Source organism: Bos indicus x Bos taurus, unplaced genomic scaffold (genome assembly GCF_003369695.1).
Source record: "Bos indicus x Bos taurus breed Angus x Brahman F1 hybrid unplaced genomic scaffold, Bos_hybrid_MaternalHap_v2.0 tig00002026_arrow_arrow_194522_225156, whole genome shotgun sequence".
NCBI lineage: Eukaryota > Metazoa > Chordata > Mammalia > Artiodactyla > Bovidae > Bos > Bos indicus x Bos taurus.
In genome coordinates, this window is record NW_020867484.1 from 1,687 (window position 1) to 29,157 (window position 27,471).

General features: G+C 39.8%; 1 protein-coding gene and 1 long non-coding RNA gene across 2 annotated transcripts; both read right to left on the reverse strand.

Moving 5' to 3' along the window:
• Positions 1 to 9,876: 9,876 nt before the first annotated feature.
• On the reverse strand, positions 9,877 to 17,216 carry LOC113888806 (ankyrin repeat domain-containing protein 26-like; the record flags this gene model as incomplete). The annotated part of the gene is made up of 5 exons (XM_027535794.1): positions 17,133 to 17,216; positions 14,521 to 14,554; positions 13,314 to 13,383; positions 10,166 to 10,226; positions 9,877 to 10,073 (listed from the first exon to the last, which is right to left on the reverse strand). Coding segments are annotated over exons 4-5 (228 nt in total), but the record flags the coding sequence as incomplete, so codon positions are not given.
• A 993-nt stretch (positions 17,217 to 18,209) lies between these two features.
• LOC113888805 lies at positions 18,210 to 23,004 on the reverse strand. The gene is made up of 4 exons (XR_003510056.1): positions 22,905 to 23,004; positions 22,148 to 22,254; positions 20,251 to 20,388; positions 18,210 to 18,251 (listed from the first exon to the last, which is right to left on the reverse strand). It is a non-coding gene; the product is annotated as an uncharacterized LOC113888805 (long non-coding RNA).
• Between the last annotated feature and the right edge of the window lie 4,467 nt (positions 23,005 to 27,471).

The following is a 27,471-nucleotide window of genomic DNA, read 5'->3' on the forward strand; positions in this document are numbered from 1 at the left end:
ACACTGAAATTAATAAAGTTTCTTAAAAATAATATGGGGGGGCATGGTGCTAAGATGGCAGAGGAATAGGACAGGCAGGACCACTTTCTCCCTCACAAGTTTCATTGAAAGAACATTTGAACGCTGAGCAAATTCCACAAAACAAACTTCTGAATGCTGGCAGAGGGTCATCAGGCACCCAGAAAGGCAGCCCATTGTCTTCGAAAGGAGGTAGGACAAAATATAAAAGATAAAAAGAGAGACAAAAGAGGTAGGGCCAGAGATCCATCCCAGGGAGGGAGTCTTAAAAGGGGAGAAGTTTCCAAACACCAGGAAACACTCCCACCGGCAGGTCTGTGGGAGTTTTAGAATCTCAGAGGGCAACATAACTGGGAGGAAATTAAATACATAAATAAATAAAACCCACAGATCACGTGCCTAACTGGAACTCCCAGAGCTTGCATCCGCCAGCAGCAAGTGCGGGCTGAACAGGGAGGCACGGGCTGCATTGCTTAGGGTAAGGACTGGGCCTGAATGCCCTGAGGGAGCAATCTGAGGGAACTAACATGAGATAGCAACCCAAACTGTGGGATAGCCAGAGAGAGAGAGAAAAAAAAAAGAGAGAGAGAGAGAGAGAACTATCCTGCGAAAAGCCCTAACCTAAGGCATTGCCAGGCCCACTCAGAAAACAAAGGACTGAGCAAATACCAGAGGAGAGCTAGCCAGCTGCGGATCGGCCCATCTCCCACTGGAGACAGGGAGGCAGGAGCGCCGCACCCAGAGCTGGAAAGAGGCAAACTCGGCCCCAGAGAGCATCCTCTACCAAGCTGCAAGCAGGCACCCAGTCACTAACCAAAACCCCTTGGGATTCTGGATGGTTGACTTCTGCCGGGAGGGTCACAGCCAGAGATCAGCTCCCCAGAAGAGACATACGACACACTGGAGACGGGTGCACCCGCTGCCACCCAGGAAACCGAGCGGCTGGACCGGGGAGGTGATAAGATGCACTCCCCACCTGGGGAGACCGCTCGCCAAGCACCTGGTCGCCTGAGCTGCTCGGACCTGGGAAGGGCACAAAACGCAGGCCCAACCGAGTCTGCCCCTTTGTGGACTACCTGAGAACCTGAACCTGAGCAGCTTAGACCTCGCAAGTGCACGCAAACCCAGGGTCCGCCTCAGGTAGTTCCCCGGCAGAGCAACCTAGAGCCTGAGAAGTGTAGAGTGGGAAAGTGCACGTGCCATGAGCAAGGGCAAACCCAGTGTGGCCGAGACACTGCAAGCACTCCCCACACATGCCAGTGATATTTCTTTGCAGTTTCCCTCTGTCCCCACAGCAGTACTGAACAAGTGAGCCTAAATAAGTGACCACCTTTGCCCCCTTGTGTCAGGACAGAAATTAGACACTGAAGAGACCAGCAAACAGAAGAAGCTATAATAAACAGAGGGAACCGCTTTGGAAGTGACAGGTGCAACAGATTAAAACCCTGTAGTTAGCAGTGACTACATTGGCAGGGGCCTAAAGATCTTGAGAAGTATAAGGTGGATCAAGAAACTATCTGAAACTGAACTGGCCCCACACTGCCCACAACAGCTCCAGAGAAATTCCTAGATATATTTTTACTATTATCATTATTTAAATATTTAAATTTTTTTTATTTTTAAGTTCTCTATTACTCTGTCATTGTCTTTGTAGACCGGGACCTGGGAACTGGAGTTGATGAGAAGAGGGATGCAGGGGACCCAAGTCTCAAGTGAAACAAGGGTGCTTTGTTTGCAGAAAAGCATGTTCATATATCATCATACAAGGCAGCTTTAGGCAGTAAAAAAAAAAAAAAAAAAACTGAGCAAAAACAAAGCCAAGCAAATAACAATCTTCAAAGGGCCAGAAAGCGTTGCATGTCCTGAGTGAGAGGGGCATAACTGAGCAGATCACATTTGAGTGAGGTCACTGGAGGGAGTCACTGAAGGGACAAAGCAGGTGCCCTTTCTCAGGATCTCAGTCCCAGGAACTGCGTGCAGCTCTCTCGTTCCTGCAGCAACTGATGAGGAATAGAGAATCCTTAAGAAATGGCACACAAAAGAAAAGAATAACATATTGGATCCCTTAAAGCTGAACATCCCCTGACATTACTCCTTTAATTTTCATTTTTATAACCTACTATTACCTTGCAAAAAAAAAAAAAGACCCTATTTTTAAAGCAAACTTCATATATATATTTTATAAGTTTTGTGACTTTGTTTTGTTTTTCTAATATTGTATTTTTCAGAGTCTAACCTCTACTCTAGATTTTTAATCTTTGCTTTTTGGTATTTGTTATCAATTTTGTACCTTTAAGAACCCAATCTTCAGTACCCATTTTTACTTGGGAGTGTGATTACTGGCTTGATTGCTCTCTCCCTTTTTTGACTCTGCTTTGTCTCCATCAGGTCGCCTCTATCTCCTCCCTCCCCCTTCTTTTCTCTACCCAACTCTGTGAATCTTTGTGTGTTCCAGACTGTGGAGAACACTTAGGGACCTAATTAGTGCCTGGATCTGTCTCTCTCCTTTTCATTCACCCTTTTCTCCTCCTGTCACCTGTCTCCTTCCTTCCTCTTCTCTTCTCTTTGTAACTCTGTGAACCTCTCCAAGGGGTCCAGACTGTGGAGAGCACATAGGGAATTGATTACTGGCTAGCTTGCTCTCTCCCCTTTTGGTTCCCCCTCTCCTACTCCTGGTTACCACTATCTCCCTTCTCCCTCTTCTCTTCTCCATGTAACTCTGTGAACCTCTCCAGGTGTTCCTCACTGTGGAGGAGCTTTTCATCATTAACCTAGATGTTTTATCATTGGTGCTGTATAGATGGAGAAGTCTTGAGGCTACTGTAAGAATAAGACTGAAAACCAGAGGCAGGAGCCTTAAGTCCAAAATCTGAGAACACCAGAGAACTCCTGACTCCTGGGAACATTAATCGATAAGAGCTCATCCAAAAGCCTCTATACCTACACTGAAACCAAGCACCACCCAAGAGCCAACAAGTTCCAGAGCAAGACAAGCCACACAAATTCTCCAGCAATGCAGGAACATAGCCCTGAACTTCAATATACAGGCTGCCCAAAGTCACACCAAACCCACAGACATCCTAAAACTCACTACTGGACACTTCATTGCACTCCAGACAGAAGAAATCCAGCTCCACCCACCAGAATACTGACACAAGCTTCCCTAGCCAGGAAACCTTGACAAGCCAATCGTCCAATCCCACCCACAGTGAGGAAACTCCACAATAAAGAGGAACCACAAACTTCCAGAATACTGAAAGGCCACCCCAAACACAGCAATCAAAACAAGATGAAAAAGCAGAGAAATACTCAGCAGGTAAAGGAACATGATAAATGCCCACCAAACCAAATAAAAGAGGAGGAAATAGGGAGTCTACCTGAAAAAGAATTCAGAATAATGATAGTAAAAATGATCCAAAATCTTGAAAACAAAATGGAGTTACAGATAAATAGCCTGGAGACAAGGATTGAGAAAATGCAAGAAATGTTTAACAAGGACCTAGAAGAAATAAAAAAGAGTCAATCAATAATGAATAATGCAATAAATGAGATCAAAAACACTTTGGAGGGAACCAACAGTAGAATAGCTGAGGCAGAAGATAGGAAAAGTGAGGTAGAAGATAGAATGGTAAAAATAAATGAAGCAGAGAGGAAAAAAGAAAAAAGAATTAAAAGAAATGAGGACAACCTCAGAGACCTCTGGGACAATGCTAAACACCCCAACATTCGAATCAGAGGAGTCCCAGAAGAAGACAAAAAGAAAGGCCATGAGCAAATACTTGAAGTGATAATAGTTGAAAACTTCCCTAAAATGTGGAAGGAAATAGTCATCCAAGTCCAAGAAACCCAGAGAATCCCAAACAGGATAAACCCAAGGCGAAACACCCCAAGACACATATTCATCAAATTAACAAAGATCAAACACAAAGAACACATATTAAAAGCAGCAAGGGAAAAACAACAATAACACACAAGAGGATTCCCATAAGGATAACAGCTGATCTTTCGATAGAAACTCTTCAGGCAAGTAGGGAATGGCAGGACATACTTAAAGTGATGAAAGAGAAAAAAACTATAACCCAGATTACTGTATCCACTAAGGAGCTCATTCAAATATGAAGGAGAAATCCAAAGCTTTACAGACAAGCAAAAGCTGAGAGAATTCAGCACCACCAAACCAGCTCTTCAACAAATGCTAAAGGATCTTCTCTAGACAGGAAACAAGAAAGGGTGTATAAACTTGAACCCAAAACAACAAAGCAAATGGCAACAGGGATCATACTTATCAATAATTAACTTAAATGTAAATGGGTTGAATGCCCCAACCAAAAGACAAAGACTGGCTGAATGGATACAAAAAACTAGAACCCTATATATGTTGTCTACAAAAGACTCACCTCAACAAAACAGAGGACACATACAGACTGAAAGTGAAGGGCTGGAAAAAGTTATTCGACACAAACAGAGACCAAAAGAAAGCAAGAGTAGCAATACTCATATCAGATAAAATAGACTTTAAAATAAAGGCTGTGGAAAGAGACAAAGAAGGAAACTACATAATGACCAATGGATCAATCCAAGAAGAAGACATAACAATTATAAATATATATGCACCAACATAGGAGCACCACAATATGTAAGGCAAATGCTAACAAGTATGAAAGCAGAAATTAACAATAACACAATAATAGTTGGAGACTTTAAGACCCCACTCACACCTATGGATAGATCAACAAAACAAAATTAACAAGTAAACACAAACTTTAAATAATACAATGGACTAGTTAGACCTAAATTATATCTATAGGACATTTCACCCCAAAACAATGAATTTCACCTTTTTCTCAAGTACACATGGAAACTTCTCCAGGATAGATCACATCCTGGGTCATAAATCTAGCCTTGGTAAATTCAAAAAAATTGAAATCATTCCAAGCATCTTTTCTGACCACAATGCAGTAAGATTAGATGTCAATTATAGGACAAAAACTATTAAAAATTCCAACATGCTGAACAACATGCTTCTGAATAACCAACAAATCACAGAAGAAATCAAAAAAGAAATCAAAATATGCATATAAAGGAAGGAAAATGAAAACAAAACAACCCAAAACCTATGGGACGCTGTAAAAGCAGTGCTAAGGGGAAGGCTCATAGCAATACAGGCTTACCTCAAGAAACAAGAAAAAAGTCAAATAAATAACTTAACTCTATACCTAAAGCAACTAGAAAGGGAAAAAACGAAGAACCCCAGGGTTAGTAGAAGGAAAGAAATCTTAAAAATTAGGGCAGAAAGAAATGCAAAAGAAACAAAAGAGACCATAGCAAAAATCAACAAAGCTAAAAGCTGCTTCTTTGAGAAGATAAATAAAATTGACAAACCATTAGCCAGACTCATCAAGAAACAAAGGGAGAAAAATCAAATCAACAAAATTAGAAATTAAAATGGAGACATCACAACAGACAACACAGAAATACACAGGATCATAAGAGACTACTATCAGCAACTATATGCCAATAAAATGGACATTGTGGAAGAAATGGACAAATTCTTAGAAAAGTATAACTCTCCAAAACTGAACCAGGAAGAAATAGAAAATCTTAACAGACCCATCACAAGCATGGAAATTGAAACTGTAATCAGAAATCTTCCAGCAAACAAAAGCCTGAGACCAGATGGCTTCACAGCTGAATTCTACCAAAAATTTAAAGATGACCTAACACCTATTCTACTGAAACTCTTCCAGAAAATTGCAGAGGAAGGTAAACTTCCAAACTCATTCTATGAGGCCACCATCACCCTAATACCAAAACCAGACAAAGATGCCACATAAAAAGAAAACTATAGGCCAATATCACTGATGAACATAGATGCAAAGATCCTTAACAAAATTCTAGCAAACAGAATCCAACAACATATTAAAACATCATACATCATGACCAAATGGGCTTTATCCCAGGGATGCAAGGATTTTTCAATATCCGCAAATCAATCAGTGTAATACACCACATTAACAAATTGAAAGATAAAAACCATATGATTTTCTCAATAGATGCAGAGAAAGGCTTTGGCAAAATTCAACATCCATTTATGATAAAAACTTGCCAGAAAGCAGGAACAGAAGGAACATACCTCAACATAATAAAAGCTATATATGACAAACTCACAGCAAACATTATCCTCAGTGGTGAAAAATTGAAAGCATTTCCCCTAAAGTCAGGAACAAGACAAGGGTACCCACTCTCACCACTACTGTTCATCATAGTTTTGGAAGTTTTGGCCACAGTAATCAGAGCAGAAAAAGAAGTAAAAGGAATCCAGATTGGAAAAGAAGAAGCAAAACTCTCACTGTTTGCATATGATATGATCCTCTACATAGAAAACCATAAAGACTTCACCAGAAAATTACTAGAGCTAATCAATGAATATAGTAAAGTTGCAGGATATAAAATCAACACACAGAAATCCCTTGCATTCCTATACACGAACAATGAGAAAACAGAAAGAGAAATTAAGGAAACAATTCCATTCACCATTGCAACCAAAAGAATAAAATACTTGGAATATACCTACCTAAAGAAACAAAAGACCTATATATAGAAAACTATAAAACACTGTTGAAAGAAATCGAAGAGGACACAAATAGATGGAGAAATATACCATGTTCATGGATTGGAAGAATCAATATAGTGAAAATGAGTATACTACCCAAAGCAATATATAGATTCAATGCAATTCCTATCAAGCTACCAACGGTATTTTTCACAGAACTAGAACAAATAATATCACAATTTGTATGAAAATACAAAAAACCTCTAATAGCCAAAGCAATCTTGTGAAAGAATGGAACTGGAGGAATCAACCTGCTTGACTTCAGGCTATACTACAAAGCTACAGTCATCAAGACAGTATGGTACTGGCACAAAGACAGAAATATAGATCAATGGAACAAAATAGAAAGCCCAGAGATAAATCCATGCACCTATGGACACCTTATCAATGACAAAGGAGGCAAGAATATACAATGGACAAAAGACAGTCTCTTTAACAAGTGGTGCTGGGAAAACTGGTCAACCACTTGTAAAAGAATGAAACTAGAACACTTTCTAATACCATACACAAAAAATAAACTCAAAATGGATTAAAGATCTAAACATAAGACCAGAAACTATAAAACTCCTAGAGGAAAACATAGGCAAAACACTCTCCAACAAAAATCACAGCAGAGTCTTCTATGACCCACCTCCCATAGTAATGGAAATAAAAGCAAAAATAAACAAATGGGACCTAATTAAACTTAAAGGCTTTTGCACAATGAAGGAAACTATAAGCAAGGTCAAAAACAGCCTTCAGAATGGGAGAAAATAATAGCAAATGAAGCAACTCAAAAATATACAACCAGCTCCTGGCACCTCATTCCAGAAAAATAAACTACCCAATCAAAAAATAGGCCAAAGAACTAAATAGACATTTCTCCAAAGAAGACATACAGATGGCTAACAAACACATGAAAAGATGTTCAACGTTACTCATTATCAGAAAAACGCAAATCAAAACCACTATGAGGTACCATCTCACGCCAGTCAGAATGGCTGCTATCCAAAAGTCTACAAACAATAAATGCTGGAGAGGGTGTGGAGAAAAGGGAACCCTCTTACATTGTTGGTGGGAATGCAAACTAGTACAGCCACTATGGAGAACAGTGTGCAGATTCCTTAAAAATTGGAAATAGAACTGCCATATGACCCAGCAATCCCACTGCTGGGCATACACACCAAGGAAACCAGAAGGGAAAGAGACACGTGTAGCCCAATGTTTGTTGCAGCACTGTTTATAATAGCCAGGACATGGAAGCAACCTAGATGTCCATCAGGACACGAATGGATAAGAAAGCTGTGGTACATATACACAATGGAATATTACACAGCCATTAAAAAGAATACATTGAAATCAGTTCTAATGAGGTGGATGAAACTGGAGTCTATTATACAGAGTGAAGTAAGCCAGAAAGAAAAATACCAATACAGTATACTAACGCATATATATGGAATTTAGAAAGATGGTAACGATAACCCTATATGTGAGATAGCAAAAGAGATATAGATGTAAAGAACAGTCTTTTGGACTCTATGGGAGAAGGCAAGGGTGGGATGACTTGAGAGAATAGCATTGAAACATGTATATTATCATATGTGAAACAGATCACCAGTCCAGGTTCGATGCATGAGACAGGGTGCTCAGGGCTGGTGCACTGGGATGACCCAGAGGGGATGGGATGAGGAGGGAGGTGGGAGATGATTTCAGGATGGGGAGCGCATGTACATCCATGGCTGATTCATGTCAATGTATGACAAAACCACTACAATATTGTAAAGTAATTAAAATAAGAAATTAATTTAAAAAATGTGGAATGTACATGTTGCTAGAGATATTTTTAAAAGAAAAAATATCTTCCACAGATAATTTTATAAACTCTGGTGGTAATTTTTCTTTCCTTATGATTTTATAGTAACAAGTAGTCTATATAAGAAAAAAGCATAAATCGTGATTTCATTCATTTAATGTATGTAATTACCCATTATTTGCTGACATTCAGAAAAAAGAAATCAGAATCTCTCCAGAGGAAAAAATATACTACTACATTTCTTCTTTCAGAGTGTTGCAGCTGAAAATTTTCTCATTTAATGAAGAGAGATTAAGAATCTCATTTATAAAATTATGAATTATAATTTTAGTAAAAAGAATAGATAAAATGCTTATGTATTTCCTCTTTATTTTCAGAAAGATCTAAAACACCCACCAAGGTTATAGCAAACAGTAAGATAAATTAGATAAGTACATTAACTATTTAGCATCAGACACGACTGAGTGACTGAACTGAACTGAAGTTAGAAACCACAAGAAACAGAAGGGCCAAAAATTCTTAATTCATTATATGTCTCCGAAGGCCTAAAACAAGGCTCATCTTGAATTGTCTCAAAATGAAGTTTTGCTAGGTTAAATAGAAGACATCGCTTCATTAATTTCAAAGTGAGAATTTTTTTGAAAAGAGAAATCACTTCAAATTTAAATGAACTTCCAGAGGGAACTATATTCAAAAAAATATATATATACATACACGAGTATAAACAAATCACATTGCTGTACACCTGAAACTTACACAGTATTTTAAACTGACTACACTTCAACAAAAAAACAAGAACAATCACCAACCTTGAAAACAACCACCCAAAAAAATAAGGAACACATTTTAGTTCTTCATAAAAATCAGCTGTATGTCATTCAAAAAAGTTTGAGCATTGTTTTTTTACGACCTCACTTTCTCTTCTTAAGTTGATTTTGAAATAATTTCTTGCATATTTATAATATAGAATTCCTGGTCTGACTGACCCCCACTATTTCTGTTGTGTTTGTATAATACCTGTCTCATCTTCACTCTCATTCCATCTTATATTCATTTTGTCCTTCTTAAAGGAATTCTTCCCCTTCATCCTCCCCCCATCTTCATATTCGTCTAGTTGTTTCTCCTCAGTTCAGTTCAGTTCAGTCACTCAGTCGTGTCCGACTCTTTGCGACCCCATGAATTGCAGCACACCAGGCCTCCCTGTCCATCACCAACCCCCGGAGTTCACTCCTCAGTGCTTTGTAATTCTTTTCTTTCATAACAGCATACTTCATATGCCAATATTTATAAATCTGAATCATGCACCTGTATGCCTCTTACTATCACACCATTTTGTACTGTGACTTTGAGAGCTTCTATTTCTGTGGTGGGATCCTTTTTGTCATCATAAGGATCAGGGGAATGGTATGTGAACAAACACAGGGAAAGAAGAGTTAAAAACAGAACAACTTACCTTTGTATGACCAAGGCCTGTTACAGACTTGAGAAGTTTTGGAACAGGCTCAGGCGATGGGAAGGCAGGATGACAGATGCCCTCAAACCAGGGTGATGGTTTGGGAAATGTTTCAACCACATCTTCAACGTTACTATCAGAATTATTGTCCTGAGAGAAAGTTGTACTCTCTGGTCTCAAAATGCCACATTTTGCTTCTAGTACAGTGAAAACAGGAGAGAGTACATGAGAACATGTGTCATTTCAAATCAAGGAATAACACCAGGAGGACAGTCTTCAAATAACTTACCGTTTCTCTTGGATTGCTGAGAAGCCTTCATTAGCTTCGTTAACTTTGGTTTCAGGACATGCTGGAGAAGAAAATAAGAGCTTGAAGGATATAACAAGTATCAACCTGAATAAAAGAATTATAACATCCCCCATTCCTCTATGATCTAACACAAAGAGCACAGGCTCTGGAGTCATTCAGAGGTGGATTCAAATCACAGTTCTGTCACTGACTGACCTGCTCATGGGGAAAGGATTATGACAGATGACATCAGAAGCACCAGATCTTCCTCTCCTTACACCTAATTGACTGCTATACAAATACTAGGACACCCACTAGATTACTTTCTCTACCAAAATGTTCTAGAGTAATAATTTATCCCCGGTAGTTTAGAGCACTATTGAAAAACTAAGACATTTAAATTAATTGCTATATTTTGAAATTTGCTTCCATGATTAATATATACATGGATTATCACTTGGGAAGGGAAATATGAAAGTTTAGGTTTTAACAGAACCTTATTTAGATGGGCTAGAACTGCAGATAGGATAAGCTACTTCTATTCTGTTTGTCAAACAGCTACAGACAAATCAAACAGGGAAAAAATTCAGCTGCTTCTATGAAACAGGGAAAAAACAAGGTTAAACCCATAGGGCAATGATCATGAATGAAAGTCACACTCTAAATAGAAAGCCATAAGCAAACATGTTCACAATAGAGGCAGAGAGAAATGGCCTGAAAGAACAGACACTGAAGAAATGTGTTCTGCAAGGAAAAATTAGGTTAACAGTAAATTTTTTATTTTTTTAAATTTTAAAAAGGTAGAGGAGGAAGAAGAAAGGAAAAAGAGAGACATTTCTAGTCAAGAACAAACTTTATGGAAAAAAAAAAACAAGTATAATAAGGTATGTGGAGAAACATATATTTAGAATTTATATACAATAGATCAGTACCATATCAGTATTCTTAAGGATATACTATGAGCAAAGCCTCTGTTTCATATGATTTTATTAATATATTTTTATGCATCTACACTGTTCTTCAAATTTTATGAAAATATCAACATCAGTTTAGCTCAGTTCAGTTGCTCAGTGGTGTGTGACTCTTTGCGATCCCATGGACTGCAGCACACCAGGCTTCCCTGTTCATCACCAACTCCCAGAGGTTTTACAGACTCTTGTCCATTGAGTTGGTGATGCCATCCAACCATCTCATCCTCTGTCATCCCCTTCTCCTCCCACCTTCAAACTTTCCCAGAATCGGTATTTTCCAATGAATCGGCTCTTCGCATCAGATGACCAAACTATTGGAGTTTCAGCTTCAGCATCAGTCCTTTCAATGAATATTTAGGACTTATTTCCTTCAGAATGGACTGATTGGATCTCCTTGCAGTCCAAGGGACTCTGAAGAGTCTTCTCCAACACCACAGTTCAAAAGCATCAGTTCTTCAGCTCTCAGCCTGCTTTATAGTGCAACTCTCACATTCATACATGACTACTAGAAAAACCATAGCTTAGACTAGACAGAACTTTGCTGGCAAAGTAATGTCCCTGCTTTTCAATCTGCTGTCTAGGTTGGTCATAGCTTTTCATCCAAGGAGCAAGCGTCTTTTAATTTCATGGCTGCAGTCACCATCTGCAGTGATTTTGAAGCCCCAAAAAAGAAGTCTGTCACTGTTTCCATTGTTTCCCCATCTATTTGCCATGAAGTGATGGGACCAGATGCCATGATCTTCGTTTTCTGAATGTTGAGTTGTAAGTCAACTTTTTCACTCTCCTCTTTCACTTTCATCAAGAGGCTCTTTAGTTCTTCTTCAATTTCTGCCATCATGGAGGTGTCATCTGAGTATCTGAGGTTATTGATATTCCTTCTAGCTATCTTGATTCCAGCTTGTGCTTCATCCAGCTCAGCATTTTGCATGATGTACTCTGCATATAAGTTGCAGGGTAACAATTTACATCCTTGATGTACTCCTTTCCTGATTTGGAACCAGTCTATTGTTCCATATCCAGTTCTAACTGTTGCTTCTTGTCCTGTATACAGATTTCTCTGGAGGCAGGTCAGATGATCTGGTATTCCCATCTCTTGAAGAATTTTCTATACTTTATTGTGATCCACAGAGTCAAATGGTTTAGCACAGTCAATAAAACAGAAGTAGATGCATTTCTGGAACTCATTTGCTTTTTTTATGATCCAGAGGAGGTTGACAATTTGATCTTTGGTTCCTCTGCCTTTTCTAAATCCAGCTTGAACATCTGAAGTTCATGGTTCATGTACTCTTAAAGTCAGGCTTGGAAAATTTTGAGCATTACTTTGCTAGCATGTGAGATGTGTGCCATTATGTGGTAGTTTGAACATTCTTTGGCATTGCCTTTCTTAGGGATTGGAAGGAAAACTGACCTTTTCCAGTCCTGTGGCCACTGATGAGTTTTCCAAATTTGCTGGCATATTGAGCGCAGCACTTTCACAGCATCATCTTTGAGTATTTGAAATAGCTCAACTGCAATTCCATCACCTCCACTAGCTTTGTTCATAGTGATGCTTCTTTAGGCCTACTTGACTTTGCATTCCAGGATGTTTGGCTCTAGGTGAGTGATCACACCATCCTGGTTATCTGGGTCATAAAGATCTTTTTTGTAGAGTTCTGTGTATTCTTGCCACCTCATCTTAATATCTTCTGCTTCTCTTAGGTCCATACCATTTCATCTTTTATGGTGTCCAACTTTGCATGAAATGTTCCCTTGGTATCTCTAATTTTCTTGAAGAGATCTCTAGCCTTTCCCATTGTATTGTTTCCTCTTTTTCTTTGCCTTCATCACTGAGAAAGGCTTTCTTATCTCTCCTTGCTATTCTTTGGAACTCTGCATTCAAATGGGTATATCTTTCCATTTCTCCTTTGCCTTTTGCTTCTCTTCTTTCCTCAGCTATTTGGAAGGCCTCCTCAGACAACCATTTTGCCTTTTTGCTTTTCTTTTTCTTGGGGATGGTCTTGATAACTGCCTCTTGTACAATGTCATGAATCTCCATCCATAGTTCTTCAGGCACTCTGTTTATCAGATCTAATCCCTTGAATCTATTTGTCACTTCCACTGTCTAATCATAAGACATCTAATACTACATGAAACTAATTTCAGAGCAGTAAAACTAATTTCACAACAGAACATTTTACCTTGGTTTTAAAATCTAAGACTTCATCGTTTGATGTAGGCCCTAAATCAATGCCAGGTTTGTTGGGGAACCTTTAAAGCAAAAACATACAATAAAAATGAATGAGCTCATGTCCTTGAACAAAAGGAAAAAAAAAAAAAAACAAGTGAAAGTTTGTCTATATATTAAATGAACTTTCTTGACATGAATAAAATTTGGCCTGTTTTAAAACAGCTTTTTTTTTTTTAATTTTTTAAAAGATTTCTTGATGTGGATCACTTTTAAAGTCTTTACTGAATTAGTTCCAATGGTGCTTCTATTTTATGTTTTGGCTGTCTGACCCTGGGTCATGTGAGATCTTAGCTTCTCTGACCGAGTATCAAACACACACTGCCTACATTGGAAGATGTCTTACTAAACATCTTAACCACTGCACCCCCAGGGAAGTCTACAAAAAAGTTTTTCATTACCTATTTCTGCGTCCATCTCTCCCAACCTATGAAATATCTAGTTAACGCTCATTCTTAGTTTCCATAACAGAGAGTGACAGCCACTGTATCGGCAGAGCCTAAAAATAATTTGTTTTCACCAAAAGTTCTAACAGCTGAACTGAAAACCCCATTGATGGATTGAAATAATTCTTGTTTGCCCAAACTGGAATAAACCAGGTGACTTAAAGCAAAGCGGAAGAATAGGCTTTTCCTTATCCATTGTCTGTTCAAGGTTCAGAGACGAATCTGAGTCCGTCCAAAAGGGGAGTCTTGGTCCGTCAGCAGGGATACCACTGACTGAGATGGCACCATTTCTCTAAGAAGTGAGTACACTTCTAAGAGGGAGTGCAGGGAGTTTCCCCACAATGTCAAACTTAAAATGGACACAAGTCAAAGAACTTACTTATATCTTTAACTTATATGCTCCATGGGTACTTCTCAGTCTCTGCTGAGGGCCATGGGAGTGGACATGGGAGCCAGGAAGGCCAACTGTCAAATCCCAGGTCAACTCATTTTAACCAGGGTCAATTCATTAACCTCCTGAAACCACAGTTGCCTAATTAAGAAAAAGTAGGATACAGCTACTTTACAAAGCTGCTGTGATGACTCTATGAGGTCACAGATGTTAAGCATGTAATGCATTGTCTAATCCAAAGTAGAACACTCAACGACCATTAGTTTCTCTTCTCCATGTTCCCTTAGTTAAACATATAATTTAAAACATCCATAAAATCATACCTCCTTGAAGAGTGCTCTTCAGAACTCTCATCCACTATTAAAGAAGAAAGCAAGATACATTTTAAATCAATGGAAGAAAAATACAGAATATTAAAACCTCAAGACTGAGGCTTTGTTTAAAAGTATTCCTTTCAAACCACACCTGGAGGCCACACTAGAGGAAGGGGACAGTGGTTGTACTATACTCGTAGGCCACTAATGCCTAAGAACCACTCCTCCCCTTTATAGTCATCAAATGCAGAACAAAACAACAAAGAAAAGAACTGCTGTTTACAATGACCATAATCCTAACCAAACTCCAGGAGACTGAGAGAAAATGATACTACACCATCAATACAATCAGTACGATACGCTGACAATAGCATGCTTAAACAGCACAGTGTTTCTGGATTTCTATTGCCTGGAGCACTGAACAGAGACTATAGGTGTCTTGCTGGGACATGACAACTTCTCTGGCTCTTCAGTTCACAGTGAAAACGCCCTATCACAGGGAAGCTTGGTCAAAGGCACTGAACTTCAGAGCGTGGTAAAACATCGGAAGCAGAAGTCTTCTCTTCCTGGCCCTCTTTCCAAAGGCAAGAGAAGTATGAAAGGTGTAGTGATTCCAGGTTTAGAAAGGATAATCTCTTGAAAGGCAGGTGGGGGAGGCCAATGGGTAAAGGGGCTCAACTCAGTGGTGAGAATGGGGACTAGACTTGTAGTGGTGAGCATGAAGTAGGGTACACAGAAGCTGAACCTTTTTAAAAGTTCCATATATATAGATATATAGTTCCCTATATATACATATATAGAACTTTCAAAAAAAGTTCAGCTTCTGTGCATATATATATATACATACACCAACATGTTTAAAAAGAATCTCTTGAGACTATCTCCTTCCACTGCTCAAGAGTATCTGGACCACACAGATCAGGATGGCCCAAAGAGTGCTGTGTACTATTGAGGGATATCATTATATCAGTCCTTCCCATTATATGGCAAATGTTTATAGAAATCATGCTTTTTCAGCTTGGAAGGCATACATCATCACATCCTAAGCTGATGAACAAGGGGAGGGAGGGAAGGATGCAGGGAGCCACGGACTCTGGTGCTGTTGAACAATATTTCCCAAGGGTCATCATGATCTGATGCTGGAGGGATGACTCACATGCAGTGACTCCACAGGGAGAGGAGCACTGCAAGCTTGAGCAAGGGGAGCAGGGGCAGTGATTTTTAAATGTTTTCACCCTGTGACATCACAACAATGCTTTGTACATAAAAGACACTTGAAATTTATCTGTTTAGTGAACAAATGAACAAATAAATAAGCATGTTTTCTTTGAAAATTTTCTTTAGAAAAATACAGAAATTAACCAGAGAAAACTCTATTCTGAGCGCATTGAAGACCAAGACACTGTCATCTCTGTATCTCCTCTGACTAGTGTAATAAACCAACCTACTGTTCTTTGATAGATGTTTTTGTTGTTCAGTCACCAAATTGTGTCTGACTCTTGTGGCCCCATGGACTACAGCTCACCAGGCCCTTCTGTCCATGGGATTTCCCAGGCAAGAGTACTGGAGTGGGTTGCCATTTTCTTCTCCAGGGGATCTTCCCGACACAGGGATCAAGCCGTATCTCCTGCATTGGCAGGTGGATTCTTTACTACTGAGCCACCTGGGAAGCCCCCTTTGATTAGACAGAGATCTACTCAGTTAAACTTATCCTTGGATACCCTGTACAATGTGCTAGATGCCACATCCAGTGGACCTAATGCTGTTTTTGTTAATGCAAAGTATTTTTGTGCTTTTATTAGAACCTGCAGAGTCCCAACTTGTTCTATTTGAATATCTATTATGATAATCTTTTAACTGATGGCAAGAGAACATCTTGTTCTTACAAAACTGTACTCTCATGACAGTTGTCCAACACACAAAAGAAAATATCTGATCCTAATGAAGTCAACCTATCTCACTCTCTGGATCTGTAAGGAATGAAGTTGGTAATCTAGACCTGCTTGGTACAATAGGCAAAATAACTGGTTCTCAAGCAGGCATTGCTTTTCTGCCTTCTGTACAATAGGTAGGTATCTTTCAGAAATAATCTCTCACTACTATGCTGCACACTGCCTCAGCTTTGCAGTTATTGTTTATCATTTCTTATCCTATCAGGAAGGGATTATTCAAGTTCCCAGTTTTAATGATGGTAACTATTTTAGTGAGACTAATCACTACACAGTGACTACTAACTATTCATTCACTAAATGCAAACCATTTCTAAAAGTGAAAGTTCACTTTCATAAGATGTCCAATCTGCTGTACTGTGACTATAGATGAAATATACATCATACTCATTTAAAATTTTTTTTCTGATTTACACAAAGATCTAATATAGGACTTTAGGGGCCATATTAAAGAGATGGATTTCTTTTCAGACAATACTGTCTTTGATGTTAAATCACCTACAATTATCATCTTAAAGAATTCTGAATACTAGAGTATAAAGAAATTTAAAAAATAAAATACACATGCAATTTACACTAATTTTTTCATACTTCTTTCATTATTGAAACTTCCTCATTCCTACTTTATCTATGGTAGAATCACTGACAGTAATTCAGTATCAGATGACTTACCTGGGTTGCTATTTTCAGGAGAAGTTTTAGATCTCTTTTCTTTATATTCAGAAATCAGTTGGTGAAAACTATGTATTAAAAATGCAATAAATAATATTTTAACACTGATACAAAAAACAACTACCAAATTCTTAGATCATTTCAGACAATGTCAGAGATAATATCAAAATTTCAATTGTCACATACATTTCAAGTTTCTAAGTTCTATAAACTTTTATTTAGCATGTAGTAAAGGAGAAAGTAAAGGTCTATTTTCACCCTGCTTATTTAACTTATATGCAGAGTACATTATGAGGAACACTGGGCTGGATGAAGCACAAGCTGAGATCAAGATTGCCGGGAGAAATATCAATAACCTCAGATATGCAGATGACACCATCCTTATGGCAAAAAGTGAAGAACAATTAAAAAGCCTCTTGATGAAAGTGAAAGAAGAGAGTGAAAAAGTTGGCTTAAAGCTCAACATTCAGAAAACTAAGATCATGGCATCCGGTCCCATCACTTCATAGCAAATAGATGGGGAAACAGTGACTGACTTTGTTTTTTTGGACTCCAAAATCACTGCAGATGGTGATTGCAGCCAAGAAATTAAAAAACGCTTACTCTTTGGAAAGAAAGTTAGAGCAACTTAGCATATTAAAAAGCAGAGATATTACTTTTTCAACATAGGTCCGTCTAGTCAAGGTTATGGTTTTTCCAGTAGTCATGTATGGATGTGAGAGTTGGACTATAAAGAAAGCTGAGCGCCGAAGAATTGATGCTTCTCAACTGCGGTCTTGGAAAAGACTCTTGAGAGTCCCTTGGACTGCAAGGAGATCCAACCAGTCCATCCTAAAGGAAATCAGTCCTGGGTGTTCATTGGAAGGACTGATGTTGAAGCTGAAACTCCAATATTTTGGCCACCCGATGTGAAGAGCAGACTCATTTGAAAAGATCCTGATGCTGGAAAAGATTGAAGGCAGGAGGAGAAGGGGACAACAGAGGATGAGATGGTTGGATGGCATTACCGACCCAATGGACATGATTTTAGGTAAACTCTGGGAGTTGGTGATGGACAGGGAGGCCTGGCGTGCTGTGGTTCATGGGTCCCAAAGAGTCAAATATGACTGAGCAACTGAACTGAAATGAGAAAGAAAAGGAAGATGAAGTAGTCATGAACTCAGGGCAGTACAGCTCCAATAATTAACTAGATTTAGCTTGGCATAGGAAAAGTCTCTCAAGCTTGCAAATCCTAGTTCTATAACCAACTGTTCTTTGTTCCTGGAGGAGTTGTTTCTCTTCAGTTCAAAGTCTTCCTCTACACAACTGGGATATTACTGCCTTATTTCACAAGAGGATTAATAAGATGTAACGAGATAATATACCCCCAAAATGCTTGCAGAAACAAAGAGTGGAATAATTTCATCTTCAATTTTATTGCTGTAACTACTTTGGAATTCCAAGTAAATCCCAATGTGTGCTTTTTCATACGTTTAACATTCAAGTGTTACATGAAACTGTTATTAATTCTGGTGATTAGCTGTTTTTTGTGGTTTGTAATTTAGGGAACCTCAGCTTTTATATAATGTGTACCTAAATTTATTTATAACATATGAATTCACTACATTAGAGAACATAATGATCCCCCATCATTGCAGCTAATTACACCAAGAGCAGAAAACTAATCACAGTCAAGACCCGGCCTGGACCACTACTCTTCCTTCTCTACCTGCTCAAACTCTGAACGAGCAGATCTTTCTGACAATGATGTTTAATCTCCATGTTCCTCTCCAATTCACTTGGAGGACATATCCCTACTCTTACAGTGGGTACTGGCAAGTTCTAGACAGGGCTTACCTCTGTGAATTCCAACTATCTTAGTTGAGATTTAGGGATTTCTGCTGAATGGGTTCCTTATGGGGCAGATTCTGAAAACATTTAAGGTGGAGGCAGACAGAAATCTGTTGGAAGATTTTCATTATTACAGGAAACAGATCCCATGAGGGGCCAGGCATAATTAGGGAATCTCAGGCAAGCTGGCACCCACTACTCTGGGAAGGATGACAGGGAACCTGTGACCTAAGAAAAGGTGCCCCCACAGGACAGAAAGCCACCTTGAGGTTCAAGTCTAGATACAAAGGAGAAAGGGAAGTGTGCTCAATCCCTGCAGGAGCACTTGACCCTCTCTGACAGCCTAAAATGGTCCCTACTGACATCTGCTAGCAGAAAAGATAAATAAGAGCCTCAAGGGCACCTCATCGTGAAGATCTAGGCCTACACATGGGCTCCACATAAGGTCTCTGAGTGAGGGGGAAAGCTAGGAGGCCCAGCTGCCCAAACTGGGTGCTGGAGCTTTGTTTGCAGCAGTGACTGAGCAACAGCATACATATGAGAACAAAGGAGCTCTCACTCTGAAGTCGACCTGTACATCATCTTAAAGGCTGGGGAACCTGGACCCCGAGGGGTGGCCTGGGAGCAAAGGTCAATCGTGAGCCCACTGCAGGATGACTTTTTTTTTTTTGGTTTTAAAATGATTTTATTAAAGGTCTTTATAGAGCCAATCCAGACTCCAGATCCAGCTGCCAAGCAGACCCTGTCAAGACCAGCTGTAGCAGCAGTGCTGCAGCAGTAGAATCAATGCAAGCAACAGAATGGTGAGAAGGAACTGTTTTCTCCCCTCAAATGACTTGTGGAAGAGGACTGTCTCGTTGGTCTTAGGGAATCCTCCAGGTTCTTGGAAAATTCAAGTGGAATTGTATAGAGAGGCAAGCCCTCAAGGGAAAACAGGATTTGCTGCTGAACTAAATATTTCAAGACCCAAAGAACTAGTTAGAAATATCACAACTGTGACTCTGTTTGTACCCCATACCAAGAGGTCACACTTAGAATGAAATAGCTAATGTCAAGGTTTCTAAGGATCAAGGTCTACATGTCCTGAGATAAAGCACCCTAAGCACACAGCCAAGAGTCACTAATTGGCCTTTGCTTGGCTTTCAGCTCTTGAGGGGGAACATCTCACCACCTTTCTCCAAACTGCCTGCACCAAACTGGAACTCTCACTGGTCACATAGCAAGTAACAGTTAAAATTATTTTTGGCTGCAGTTTAGTGAGAACTGGCATTTTAATGTGAACACTTACATATTAAAACCACCAAAAACGGCATATTCTTCTGCAGTCCATCCAAAAACATCTTGAGAAAAGATGTCAGCACCTTGCTGAAGAAGAAGTCTGACGACATCTGGCAATTCATACTTGACAGCAAGCATGAGGGCTGTTCTAAAACAACAGGGAGATGACTTCAGCCTCAGGAAGCTGAGTTGACTTACTTACACAGTTAATTTGATATGCTTCACCAAGTGAACGCCTTGCCCTTCCGTGAAGGACTGACCATTTACAGGCTCAAGTGTTCATCAATGGCACCCCACTCCAGTACTCGTGCCTGGAAAATCCCATGGACGGAGGAGCCTGGTGGGCTGCAGTCCATGGGGTCACTAGGAGTCGGACACAACTGAGCGACTTCACTTTCACTTTTCACTTTCATGCATTGGAGAAGGAAATGGCAACCCACTCCAGTGTTCTTGCCTGGAGAATCCCAGGGACAGGGGAGCCTGGTGGGCTGCTGTCTCTGGGGTCGCACAGAGTTGGACACGACTGAAGCGACTTAGCAGCACCAGCGGCAGCTTCAGTGTTCATCTTTGCAAACTACCTCCAAGGCTAAAATGAAGGGACGGAAAAGAAGCCTCCTGTCCCACTGGGATGCCAGGCAGCAGCACTTACTATTTCAAAAGTCCCTCATGGGGACTTCCCTGGTGGGCCAGTGGATAAGACTCCAGGCTCCCCATGCAGGGGGCCTAGGTCAGGGAACTTGATCTCATATGCTGCAACTAAGAGTTCCCACAACTAGGACCCCATGCAACCAAATAAATAGATGTTTTTTAAAAATAATAATAAAGTCCTTGATGGACAAGAAATGATCCTGAGGTCACTTATCTGAGGCAGGTAACTATTTAAGGGATAAATTCCCCATTTCCTCCTTAGTCTGATATATTCGGCTTCAACGTCAGCTAGAGGTTGGGTTAAGGAAAGGCTACTTGCAGGTTTAAATCAAAAATATTGATATTAATGGGAATAAAAATAGTCATGGTGGCAGTTAATGATGTGGACAAGCATGTGCTAGGCACTAAAAATGAAATACTATATATAAAATCTTTCTTACACACAGGCACCTTTGAAAGATGCATTACTATTTGCCTTGTGTATCAGGAAACTTATTTGCTGATGATAGCCCTAATCGATAGGAAACCTAGGAACTGAACCTAGCCTGAATCTAAAGCCCATCATTTTCGTCTGTATCATTCACCTCTGACTTGTCTCTGTTAAAGGAACTGTTTATCCAATCAAAGCTATCTTTCTTCCTTCTACCTGCATTAAAAATGAAAATATCAAAATGTGCTAAAATGAAAACCTAATGAGCCCACAGGATCTGGTGACAATGAGTCATAATCACCTTTTTGTGGCTGTTGTTATTTAGTCGCTATGTTGTATCTGACTCTTTTGCAATCTAATAACATCAGCATTCTTCAAACAAAGTAATTTAAAACAAAGAGTTATCCATAAAACAAAACCAAGTCTTTTAGGTTTACTATGCATCTTATAAAAATACATACATACAAAGTAGAGGTTAAAGAATTCTTTTAAAAGAATTAAGAAACTCGATACTGTCATGAGGTGAACTAAAAAGCAGAATCCATATTTCATAAAGCTAATAAAACTAATTTGAAACCCCTCAGCTATTACCAGATCAACCAAACAAACAAAAAACAGGTTGCATATGACATCAGTCAATATTATAAAGGAATATGAATCCTGCTATACATTCCTGCTATATATTGTTCATGGTTCCCAGTCAGAATAACTGACTTTCTACCTAAGTGATGATGTGTTGATCACAAATGAATCCTCTTATACATTTAATCTTGATATTACCATCCTAGAAGAGCACTAAGGGTTTTTAAAAGAAAAAGAACAACGGTACCTTTTCATCTTATCAACCGCATGTATATTTGCTTTTTTCTTTACTAAAAACTCCACCATTTGCCCTCTTCTTTCACATATCGCAAGTAACAGTGGTGTCAGGTCATCCTGTAAAACAGGGAAAACCATTTCTAATGTACACAGTTAACCTATTTCTAAACTGAAATTAAAACCGTGCAATAGATTCTCTGAACTTAAAAATAAAAGTCAGAAAGTAAATGAAAGAGAGCCCCCTCCTCCTCATCACCCTGTGCACCTTCTTTCTCTTTAATCTGCTCCTCCTCTGGGCCTTCCCTGGTGGTCCAGTGGCTAAGTGTCAAGCTCCCAATGCAGGGGGTGTGGGTATCATTTAGCTACTGTATCAACTGCATATTTTAGGGACAATGCTGAGGCAGAAATATATAATACTATCTGTAGCATGCATAACCTATCCAAGGATGACCATGAGTAAACTCAAAAGGTTTACAGACATTCCAGTGGGAATATTATTCTCTACATGAACATGCAAAGAGAGAAACTTTTTCTTTTTTTCAAAAAATCAACTGTGGGAACCCTGTTTTACTGCTTTCTCAGACATGTCTCCTGGAATTTAATCTTACTCATTCTTTCTTCCTTGCTTGCTCTTTCCACCGCCCTTCCTTAAGTTAGACATTCTGGCTGAGAGAGGTCAGCATTCACTAGATGTTAACTGCATGCAGAATGAGCGCCCTCCCCACCTTATCTTCAAAGACCCTTCTTAATGACTCTCATGTGATTACCTCCAGACCACCAGGAAGAAGCTTCCAAAATCCTAGAGTTCTGGTGTCTGTCTTGCTTTACTGCAACATAAAATTACCAATAAATACATGCTCAACATTTTCTCGGGGAGTTGCTCTTCCACCAGCTCTCCCTGTGCTGTCTCTTATAATCTTGTGTGTTTGTGAGAGTTATTCAGTGCGAAACTGCCACAACCAACTTAAAAATTCTAATTTGAAAAATTCAATCCCATTCTTAAGAGATTTTTTAAAAATATGAAATCAATTATAGATTAATTAGACTGTCTTTAAAAACCTTCAAATATTTATCAAAATAAACTATCAATCAAAAATTGGAAACTCAAATGCTTATGGACAGAAAGCTGATGACCTGAATAAGTGAAAAAGCCAGGTGAGACTGGTAACCCCGAAAACACGTATCCCATACAGAAGGGGTGGCCTCTGCACACAGACCAAACAGTAGGATGGGCTCAAGGGAGTCCAGATTTGGTCCTTGGAGAAGCCTGAACTTCTGCATGAGCCTCCTAAATTTGAAATGTTGACTCAATGTGTGGAGGTAACTAAACATATCCAAGGGCCATGTTTGGTTTATGGCTCACTTTTGGTTTTATGTTTGCTGTTTCTAAACAGGTGGGTATAAAGCAAATATTTGTATGTGAAACCTTTCCTTTCTTTAGTATCATATGTTTCACAAAAAAAGTGGGTCCCCATATGTAATAAATATGGCTATTAAGACTCATAATTCAAGTAAACATAAATTACTTTAAAAAGACTCATAATTCACAGTCAAGAATGTTTCCACTGCCTGTTGAAACTACAATCTATCTCTAGAATTCTTCTAGACTGTTAATCAAATGGATAATGAGTTTCCAAGCCTGCTGAAAATAAATGTTTAAAACAATTCCCCTCTGTACTGTTACTAACTTCACGGGTTTTAGAGCTCTCATCTACTTATGCCAGGGATCAGCAATTCTAACAGACACACTGCAAGAGTCTGTCCTGCAGATGATACCAAAAAAGGCTCAGGAGTTACTATTACTGCAATCAGGAAAACCCTGTTGGTAACAAACATCTGTTGACCTAATGACCTGGATGCTAAGTGAAGGTGCAAACTCCTTAAAGGGTCAGACTCTACAGACGAAGTGACTTCGCCATGAGCAAATCGCTAAAGACTCTCGGAGGGTCACCAAATGATGAGTGGTTGGAAGGAAAAGGAGTTGTCGTTCAAGCCCATAGGTATCGCCAGAGATACTCCTTTTAATGTCTCAAACGTGGGGCAGAGAAAAAGTCAGGCTAATAGTGTTGGAAAGGAGGGAGCTGATGGAAGCAGCTAGCATTGATCAAACTCCAGCCCTTCTAGAGACTACTTTCTTTTGTGAAGGGGGCATTTAGAAATTACATGTATTCATTCCATAGTTATTCATCAAGGACTGGATCAGAATCTCAAGGGAATAATTCTAAATACACATGTCCAAGTGTTCCTCAATTTACTCAGTCAAAATCTACAGCGAACAGCCTAGACTTATACATTTTTAAAAGAAGTTTTCCCAAATAATTGTGGTTCACCAGCAGAATATAGCTGAGAATTAGTGCAGCAACCACTCCAGTCTCATCTCTTACTCACGCGGCCAATTCCTTCTCTTATGTGAATGTTTGAATAAAAAAGAAAAGTGTAAGAGGCAAGAGTCATCAAAACTGCAATTTTTAAAATTGTCCTGGGTAAACAGTGGTAGAACAGGGACTAGTTAACCCAAAAGGAAACCTGATCTCATTATTTATAAACCCCTTACTTCCTTCCCATCAAGACATTCTAGATGGGAGAGCAGAGTCTAGACTCTTATCTAAGTGGATGGTTCTGCCAGAATAGGATAATATCAGGTAGTTATTTGTTCTTCTCTCTTAATTCCCACTTCATCACCACCTGTTCACTGTCAGTGTTTTGCTCAGAGTCTTCTTTAAACTGGCACCTAGGCAAGTTTACAATTCACTCACACTCTTTTTCAAAATAACAACTATTATCCCTGAAAACTGAAAAGCATATAAGAAATCTATAAACTGAAGGGAATGAAAAGCACAAACCAAAATCTCGGGACTTCCGTGGTGGTCCCGGGGCTGGGTCTCAGTGCTCCCGGTAAAGGCCTGGGTTCGACCCCTGGTCAGGAAACTAGATCCTACATGCTGAAACTAAGCCCAGCTCAGCCAAATAAATAAATACTAAAATAAATGAGAGGGAAGGCGCCAAGATGGCGGAGGAGTAGGATGGGGAGAACACTTTCTCCCCCACAAATTCATCAAAAGATCATTTAAACGTCGAGTAAATTCCACAAAACAACTTTTGAAGGCCGGCAGAGGACATCAGGCACCCAGAAAAGCAACCCAACTCCTCGAAAGGAGGTAGGAAAAATTATTAAAGACAATAAAAGAGACAAAAGAGGGAGGGACGGAGTTCCGTCCGGGAAGGGAGTCTTAAAAAGAGAAGTTTCCAAACACCAGGAAACCTTCTCACTGCCGAATCCGTGCCGAGCTTTGGAAGCACAGAGGACAACATAACAGGGAGAAAAAAATAAACAATTAAAACTCGCAGATTGCGAGCCCTACGGTAACTCCTCCAGCGGAGAAGCAGCGCAGACGCCTGCATCCGCCATTAGCAAGCGGGGGCTGGGCAGGGAGGCGCAGCGTGGGCTGCATCGCTGAGAGTAAGAATCTGGCCTGAATACCCTGAGCACTATCTGAGCGAAATAATTTGGGCTAGCAAACCAGACTGTGGGATATCTACCACGCGAAAAGCCATCCCTAACCTAAGACACCGCCAACCCGCGCACGGAACAAAGGACTAAACAGAGGTAGCCGGCTGCAAACCTTCCCCCTCCGGTGACAGGCAGCCAGAGCCGGAAGGGGGCAATCACAGCCCCAGAGAGACATTATCTATAAAACTGGCTTCTTTGCTAACTAAAACTTATTGGGGGTCTGGACGGTCAACATCTGCCTGAGAAGGTGCGCCGGTTTTACACCCAGATAACCAAGTTGCGGGGAGGCGATAAGTCGCAGCATTGGCGCTCGCCGAACACCTCATCACCTGAGCTGCTCGGACCTGGGAAGAGCACAAAACGCAGCCCCAACTGAGTCTGCGCCTCTGAGGACTACCTGAGTGCCTGAACCTGAGCGGCTTGGACCTGGGAGGTGCATGCAACCCAGGGCCAGCCTCGGATTGCTCCCGGCAGAACAACCTAGAGCCTGAGCAGTGTGGGCAGGGAGGCTACACACGCCGTGAGCGGGGGCAGACCCAGTGTGGCTGAGGCACTGCGAGCGCACGCCAGTGTCATTTGTTTGCAGCATCCCTCCCTCCCTCCCTCCCCATAGAGCGACTGAACAAAGAGAAGAAATACAGCTCCACCCACCAGAACACCGACACAAGCTTCCCTAACCAGGAAACCTTGACAAGCCACCTCTACATACCCACACACAGCGAGGAAACGCCACAATAAAGAGAACTCCACAAACTGCCAGAATACAGAAAGGACTCCCAAACTCAGCAATTTAAACAAGATGAAGAGACAGAGGAATACCCAGCAGATAAAGGAACAGAATAAATGCCCACCAAATCAAACAAAAGAGGAAGAGATAGGGAATCTACCTGATAAAGAATTCCAAATAATGATAGTGAAATTGATCCAAAATCTTGAAATTAAAATGGAATCACAGATAAATAGCCTGGAGACAAGGATTGAGAAGATGCAAGAAAGGTTTAACAAGGACCTAGAAGAAATAAAAAAGAGTCAATATATAATGAATAATGCAATAAATGAAATTAAAAACACTCTGGAGGCAACAAATAGTAGAATAACAGAGGCAGAAGATAGGATTAGTGAATTAGAAGATAGAATGGTAGAAATAAATGAATCAGAGAGGAATAAAAGAAAAACGAATTAAAAGAAATGAGGACAATCTCAGAGACCTCCAGGACAATATTAAACGCTACAACATTCGAATCATAGGGGTTCCAGAAGAAGAAGACAAAAAGAAAGACCATGAGAAAATACTTGAGGAGATAATAGTGGAAAACTTCCCTAAAATGGGGAAGGAAATAATCACCCAAGTCCAAGAAACCCAGAGAGTCCCAAACAGGATAAACCCAAGGAGAAACACCCCAAGACACATATTAATCAAATTAACAAAGATCAAACACAAAGAACAAATATTAAAAGCAGCAAGGGAAAAACAACAAATAACACACAAGGGAATTCCCATAAGGATAACAGCTGATCTTTCAATAGAAACTCTTCAAGCCAGGAGGGAATGGCAAGACATACTTAAAATGATGAAAGAAAATAACCTACAGCCCAGATTATTGTACCCAGCAAGGATCTCATTCAAGTATGAAGGAGAAATCAAAAGCTTTTCAGACAAGCAAAAGCTGAGAGAATTCTGCACCACCAAACCAGCTCTCCAACAAATACTAAAGGATATTCTCTAGACAGGAAACACAAAAATGGTGTATAAACTCGAACCCAAAACAATAAAGTAAATGGCAACGGGATCATACTTATTAGTAATTACCTTAAACGTAAAT